At 39.4% G+C, this 8128-nt stretch overlaps 2 protein-coding genes across 2 annotated transcripts; both read right to left on the reverse strand.

Moving 5' to 3' along the window:
- Positions 1–206: 206 nt before the first annotated feature.
- Positions 207–2335, reverse strand: LOC310740977 (protein phosphatase 1 regulatory subunit 3C-B-like). Its single transcript, XM_083568265.1, has 3 exons — positions 2179–2335; positions 2016–2070; positions 207–1544 (listed from the first exon to the last, which is right to left on the reverse strand). Exons 2-3 carry the CDS (start codon positions 2027–2029, stop codon positions 677–679), a joined length of 882 nt encoding a protein of 293 aa, XP_083424391.1. The 5' UTR covers positions 2030–2070; positions 2179–2335; the 3' UTR covers positions 207–676.
- Positions 2336–3898: 1563 nt separating this feature from the next.
- Positions 3899–6116, reverse strand: LOC310741013 (protein phosphatase 1 regulatory subunit 3C-B-like). The gene is made up of 3 exons (XM_083568298.1): positions 5956–6116; positions 5792–5838; positions 3899–5216 (listed from the first exon to the last, which is right to left on the reverse strand). The coding sequence occupies exons 2-3, from the start codon at positions 5803–5805 to the stop codon at positions 4301–4303; spliced, it is 930 nt and encodes a 309-aa protein (XP_083424424.1). The 5' UTR covers positions 5806–5838; positions 5956–6116; the 3' UTR covers positions 3899–4300.
- Positions 6117–8128: the final 2012 nt, after the last annotated feature.

The raw sequence follows: 8128 nt of genomic DNA on the forward strand, positions 1-8128 counted from the left end.
GGTGGGATTTGAACTGATCCAAAGTCTGATGCCTTAACCACTGAGCTACAACTGTAGCTCCACTAGGAAGCTGATTTGGAAATTTGAAAGCCTCCAGGCTTTTCTAGCAGCGTTAAAGGCAGGTTCTTACAACCCATCCCATAATATTTCTTGTTGTCTACGGATGAATGCAAAGACAAAAACGAAGACATTCTCACAAAACTGTGTTTGTATCTGAATGTTTATTTAACAATCTTAAAAAATTATCAATGAATATACATTTACAAGATTTTCAAACTGTTAAATGACATAAATGACACTAGCCAGTTCATATCTGCAGGTACATCCATGATCTGTCTTAGTGCAATGAGCTCACAGGAAGTAAAAGTCTCTCACAGCTTGAAATAGACTAACTTTGATAAAGTGCTAACAATTTATCTGAGCTACAGGAATAGAGTGCTTAGGACTGAAAATCCATCTCACTGTCTCACCACAATGACTCAACACTTACTCACGAGGACAGAACATGCTCATGCATGACTGTGTCTGTCTGTCTGTCTGTCTGTCTGTCTGTCTGTCTGTCTGTCTGTCTGTCTGTCTGTCTTTTCATCTTTAGATTCTATTTTAGCAAAATACATCAAACATGGATGAAAATTACAAGGAACCAACATACACAGAAACCACCACATGTGCTAGTTTAGCTAAGACTTCTCATCCTTTGCAAAACTGGAACATTTCTATGGGGTAGTGATTGTGGTATTTGAGAATTTTTTGCCTTCAAGGGTTTTTTCTCAGGCAAGTGCACTTGTTCTGAATTCGAATCCTCTACTAGGATTCGATAGTTCCGTCCATTGTTGCTGTCCCACAGAAGCATGTTGCTAGACCCAGGACGGAATGTCACACAAAACTCCAGACGATCCTGTACATTTGGACAGGACAAAAGAGGAATGTTAAAGACAAACAGTTCTGTTTCGGAGCTTTTGTTCTGTTGGACAGGGGTACACTGGATGTCCTGGTGGCTCCTCCATGAGTCATATGTGATGCGAATATGTACAGCTTTCTCAGGACTGATGTTGCACACCCGCACTTTTCCGAATAGCGATCCGCTTCCCAAGCTGCAACTCTCCAGACGCACCTGAGATTTTTCCAGACTTTCAAGGAAGGATGGTAAATCGGCATATGGCTGAGGGAAGCCCAACCGGAGACAAAGCTTTCGGCTCTGTGCAGGTGACTCAGTCTTTACACTTGCAGGAGAACGCTCCTCCACATCGGATATCTGGGGATCAGAATTGAAGATCCGGACTGCAGTAAGCTCCAGTCCTTTAGCATCTGCGAATACCACTTGTTTCTTCTTCTTGAGAATCCCACAAGAGCTCATATAGTTTAAGGCACTTACAGGAGAGGAAGAAAACTGTGGAGATCGAGAAGCTTTGGATCGGGAAGAATCGCAGGTGTTCGATCGAATAAGAGCTCGATGGGATCTATGTGTAGACATTCCCAAAAGTTGTCCAACTGGAGGATGGCGATTCAGGCACATATGCATGGCCAGGTCCACTGGCATGACTCTGATTGGAGAGAAAAATACAGACATTAGAGCAATCTCACACTGAAAGGAGGAGTAGCTACAATTCTTTGAACCTTGAACCTTATAAACTGCTGTCAGTACACTATATATTAATATATAGTACAGTAAAATATACTGTATATATATATTTACTGTATTCTACCATATACCTATTCCCTTCAAAGCTCTTTTATATTCTTAAAATTGTTAGTACGAGTTTTTTTCTGCTTTATAAACCATGACTAATGTAAACTATTCTGCTCAACATTGTCAATTCTAGCAGCTGTTCTAGTTGCCAAGCACCGAAGAGTAAAAGCGCCATGGCGAGTGTTACCCTTGTTTCAACAAGTTTTCGCATGTCTGATATTACTGTAAGTACAAAGTGTTCCTAAAGAGCTGAACCAGGGATGCCAGAAACAGTAAACAGACACCTCTATAGTGAATGAACAAAATTCATGCTAAAAATACTTACTTGGCAGCATTCATTTCTCCAAGTGGAAAATGATTGTCTTCTCAATGGAGGTGCACTGAAAAGAAAAATCCATAGGTAAATTTCATGGTGGTGCAGAAAAAAATTAACAACACATTGCAGTTCTAAAGAAAACAACCAACTGCAACAATAAGAAAGACCTTACCTAATGCTTTTACTTTGCTTTGGCCACAATACAGTCTTCTGTACGTGTTTTTACCCTGTCAGTCCTACGCAAAAAGACGAATACACGAGCCGTCTAACGCTGCTTTGTTTGATCTGAAAGAAACTCTCACTACGCCACAGTTTTATGGGTGTTACTCGACAAGCTGTAACGCCTCCAGGAACGTTCCACACTACGCTGTGACTCCTCCCTGTACAAGAGATCAGAATAGGTCATGTAGGTGAACTGCTTTGAGAAAATTCATATATCAAGATATATATTGTAAACATATGTAATATGCTTTAACTAAGTTACAGTGTAAAGAGATAAAAAAGATTTCTACAGCTAAAAAAAATTATGTATCATAAGAATGCGTAAATGTCGACATCTAAAAGACGTATTGGACACTATAAATTAGATTAAATGTTGTGAAATTTTCTATACTTCATGTTGGTCCACATAATAATGTATAATTCAAACTATTCGCTGCAGTACACTGTGAGTAGACTAGAAAAAAGTATTAAGATGCCTAATTTTTCCAACTATATGTGGTTCTTTGGTAAATGTTGACCAAATTTGGGGGCATACAATTGTATAGGACGTCATTCAAACTTGGAGACCCAAACCTGTACTCTACAAACTATTAGCCATATAGTGTATAGTGATGTCAATATTAAATATTATGAAATATTATAGCACGTTATTATAACCGTGATGTCAAACTTAACCCCCACACAACCCCCGGGAGCTTCCGGCCCATCATATCCTGCTTACGAGGAAATATCAGATTTCTAATATAACTGGAAAAGTTTGACTATTTGGGCATGGCAAAGTTTCCACACTTCATCGCTAAAATAATGCCCCATCTCCACCTACAGGCTGCTCGAAGGTTTTGCAAACTTTTACATTCACGAAATTTGGCAGACGGTCTTAAAGAGACTTACAGTTATATCTTTTATACTACTGAGCAGTTGGGCCTTGCTCAAGGGCCCAGCAGTTGGTGGCTTGATGGTGGCTTGGTGGTGCTGGGATTTGAATTCATGACCTTCTGATCAGAAGACCAACATCTTATACACTGAGGTACCACCTCGCACAACTTCATTTCCACCTGTTTTCTGTCAGTCTTATTTACTAAAATGATGCCCATCTTTGGCCCTCTACTTTAGACCCTCTACTTGGCGATAGCTTAGTGGTTTGAAGGTCATGGGTTTAAATACCAGCCACACCAAGCTGCCACTTCTGGGCCCTTGAGAAAGGCCCTTAACCCCATAGCTGCTCAGTTGTATGAATGAGATCAGTGTGAGTCACTCTAGATGCTAAATACTCAAGTGTAAGTGTAAAAACTTAAAAAAGTACTTTGAAAAAGTAAAACTTTGAATTGGATTGTGAAAGTAGAAAAGTTTCTGTATTTCAGATGACATCCATTACAGTTTAGAGACATTATCCTTATCGATCTAGTAGGAAGCTAAAGGAAGGAACTATAGAGCACATGGTAAAAGTAGTAAAAGGATAAATGATATTTATTCACAGTCCTGCTGGGGATTTCTGTGACTGGAATCAAACAAATGAAAAATCGATTCAAATAAAACCTTAAATCTTGATTTCTGCTGAATACTTTTTTTTTCCATCAAAAATAAAGGCACATTTTAAAAACGCTCTTGCTATAGTTCTTGGGTTTTTTTGGAGGAATGCTAGCATCAAATAAATAGTTCTTCTCCCAAAGTCAGGTTTTTATCAGAATTCAGGTTTATTTCGCAGTCAAAAATCATGACATAATAAATATGTATAAATAAAATGACTTTAAATAAATAGAGATAAATAAATAACAAACAGTTATAAGTCACCTCACAGCTGAGGCTAATGATCAGTAGCTAATGCTGAAGATCTACTTCACTTTGATGAGCAAGTGATAATGTTTGGTGTCAGGAGAGATGCTCATCTGATTTCCAAGTACACAAAGCTCCAGAGAAACATCTGTTTCAGTCTCTCATCACTGACTTTTCACTGACAAGTTGGAAAATTTCATCATAATTGATGATGTTGAAAATGACAAGGGACCGATATACACAAAATCTCACCACTCATCCGAGAACGATTTGTCCGCATTATTCAAATCAGAAGATTACTAAATCTTTGGGATAATATTTTCTTGCCTACCCAAGGTCTTCATCATGTCCATGGGGTACATGAATGAGCTAAAACTTTTCGACTTATACAAAGCTGGTCCATTTCTAGTTTGCAATGATTTGGGGCTTTGAAAGTTCTGTGGCGTTATGAGTATTTTCTCAGATGAGGATGCTTCTTCTGAGTTCACATCCTCCACTAGGATTTGATAATTTTGTCCACCGTTATTGTCCCACAGAAGCATGTTGCTAGATCCAGGACGGAACGTCACGCAGAACTCCAGGCGATCCTGAACACTGGGACTGGAAGAAACAGGAACATTGAAGAAAAACAGTTCTGTCTCGGAGTTCTTAGTATCCTGTTGGATCAGGGTACATGGGATGTCCTGGTGGCTCCTCCATGAGTCGTATGTAATGCGAATATTCACAGCTTTCTCCGAATTGAAGTTGCACACCCTGACCTTTCCAAACAGCGTTCCATACATCAAGCTGCAACTCTCCAGACAAACTAGAGATTTTTTCATTCTTTCATGGAATGATGGTAAATCAGCAGATGGCTGAGCGAACCCCAAACGGAGACGCTTTCTGCTCTGCACAGATGGAGGTTCCTTGACAGGCTCCCCCACATCGGATGCCGGGGGATCGGTATTGAAGATCCGGATTGCAGTAAGGGACAGTCCTTTATCATCTGCGAATACAACTCGTTTCTTCTTCTTTAGAGTCCCACAAGGGCTTGTACACTTCAGGACGCTCACAGGAGAAGGAGGAATCTGGGGAGATCTAGCAGCTCTGGATCGCAGAGAATCGTAAACGCTAGGCTTAGAAAGAGCTCGGTGGGATTTAAGTGTGGACAAAAGTTGTTCCACTCTTGGATGGTGATTTAGGTACATATGCATGGTCAGGTTCACTGGCATGGCTCTGATTGGGGGAGAAAAGAAAATTATATTAGAGCAATTGCATAACAAAGAAGGGAGTGGCTATAATTCTTTGATTAGCATACATGTAAAGGTCGAGTAGAGAAGTGTGCATGCCCTCACCAAAAAAAAAAGACGATGCATTAATTAATTTTTACCAAAATAAAAAGAATTTCACAGGTGCTTTTAATTCAATCAATGATGTTTTCAATTCAATACAAAAAATGCTAAATCAGCGAAAAACTCTTTTGAAAAATTGCGCCCATAATCAGGGAGCCTTTTCTCAAAAATATATTTCCTTCGCTGCATATAAAACTATTCTTTGTCAATTTGGCTTTCATTTCTTTTTTCAGTTACGTTGTAACGTTATGTCAATTATTGCAGATAAAGTGTCCTTTTAAACAATTCCCAACAACCTCGAACTATTTAGTTGCCAGGTGCCTGAAGGTAATAACTCCAGACATGCAGACAGTGCTTCACCCGTCTTAACATGTCTAAACTGATGAATCAAAAGCTCTAGATATTATGCATCGTTGATGGAAAGAATACATTGATTTGGCACAATTCTCATTGACTTACTTGGCAGCGGTCATCCTTCAGCTTGCAAAAATGTATCGGCCCTTCCACTGTCCAATGAAAAGAAAATGCAAATGTAAATTCAACAAATACTAAAACCAAATAATGCTTATTAAAATATCTGGCTATGTTAGATACCAAAATAATGTAATGTATAAGCAACTCACCTCAACGTCTGTTCTGTGCACTTAGATTTGATCGTCTGAAATTGACTTGTGACTTGTACCCAGTTAAGTCCTATTGAAACACTAGTACTGAGCATTTCAGCCCAGTGTTTTGTATCCTCTGCAAGCGTCACACCGCATTCCACACGATCGTGGGTGTTTCATAATGAGCTGAAACACCTTGATGTAGCCTGATCTGCATTGTAACTCCACCCTGGCAAAGAGTTTAAAAAATGTTCTCACTAGAAGGTAAATGCACTGTATATTGACATGCTGAATTGTTGCCAGGTAACCAGGAATACTAACATGGTAAAAACAAAATCAGCTGGCAGCAGAAAAATGTTTTGTACTTTAACACGCATGATAATCGGTTTGAAATATGTTTGAATTGTCCTTGAAGTTACGTCAATAACATACAAAAAAAACTATCCTCAGACTGCAGCAGCAAAAAAAAGTGTATATTATGTGATAATGGTAATTGATGTCATAATTCTAATTAGATTTCTGGTTCCAGCAATCGTATAATAATAAACATGCGTAATTATTTCTCAGTGAATAGATTGAGAAAATACAGCGAATTCGTATGCGGTATTAAACAAATATCAGAACAGAAACAGCTATTATTGGCTCAACTGGCATATATCTAGTGTGGTCTCTTTTTACAGTTACAGCAACAGCAAAAACTTGTCTCTCATAAACCTTAATTGAATTGAACTGTAATTATGAGGTGGTATCAAAACGGTTTGAGTGCTAACTGGTGCTATTCTGATTCTGTGCATTACCAGCAAATTAGTGCCAAGAGTAAATATAAAATTCTGCATGAAACTGGCCAAATCTGCCACAGAGCTTTTTGACACATGGCGATGCTGCAACGAGTCATCGAGGTGATTTGAGGGGCGCTTCGAGTGGAAGAGCATCAATGCAAGATTACGAGAGATCGGGAAAGACCTACAAAGAGCTCAGCCCCCGAAAAAGTGGAAACCATTCGGCAACTTGCGCGTGATGATCGTCGGAGAACAATCCACATGATCTCACTTACACACCCACCCTACTCGCCTTCCTGGAGATAAAGATCCAGCTCAAAGGTCGGCTTTAAAAACCATTGTGGAGATCCAACGTGAATCACAGAAGATGCTTGGCACGTTTTGAAAAGAAGACTTCTAGGACAGGTTCTAGCAGTGGCAGGAACACTGGGAGCGCTGCATTGCTGTATCACTCTTTTGAAAGTGATATTGTGTAAATGTAGATAAAATCAAGTATTTCTGACTTTTTACTTGCTTCAGTAATACCCGTATTTGACCTTCTATTTCATGTTTAAATGACTGTTGTAATAAAGGTCTATTACACCATTACACAATAAGAATTGTTGCTCTCCACAAATATCGCCTTGGTTTAAGAAGATAAAGATAAATTTGAAGATAAACTGAAGTAAATGAGTTTGGCTCAGATGGTGTCCAGCGTGTGATTATAACATCATGACATTATAACAATATGACTGGTGAATTAAATAACACTGATTATCTCTTCATCATGGCACCTGTTTGTGGGTGGGATTTATTTGGCAGCAAGTGAACATTTTGTCCTCAAAGTTGATGTTAGAAAAATGGAAAAATGGGCGAGCGTAAGGTTTTGAGCGATTTTGACAAATTGTGACGTCTAGACAGCTGGGTTACAGCATCTCCAAAACTGCAGCTCTGGTGGGATGTTCCTGGTCTGCAGTGGTCAGAATCTATCAAAAGTGCTCCAAGGAAGGAACAGTGGTGAACCGGCGACAGGGTCGTGGGCGGCCGAGGCTCATTGATGCACGTTGGGAGCAAAGGCTGGTCCGTGTGGTCCGATCCAACAGACGAGCTCCTGTAGCTCAAACTGCTGAAGACGTTCATGCTGTTATTTCTAAATGGGTCACAACTGATTTAGCAGCAAAATGGGGACCAAAACAATATTAGGCAGGTGGTCATAATGTTATGCCTGTTTGGTGTACATCCACATATTAAGGTACATTGTAGCATAGTGTGGTATAATAAATTATAGTACAATATTTCATTACATTAACAGCATAGATTAATATAGAATGGAATAATGTAGTCCAGTCAAGTATGTGCTGCCCATTGCACCATCAAAAGGTCTGGATGAATTAATCCCATTACATGCAGCAAAAGCTAAGTTCTCTGCATTA

The sequence above is a fragment of the Silurus aristotelis genome, assembly GCF_946808225.1.
Source record: "Silurus aristotelis genome assembly, chromosome: 18".
Lineage (NCBI taxonomy): Eukaryota > Metazoa > Chordata > Actinopteri > Siluriformes > Siluridae > Silurus > Silurus aristotelis.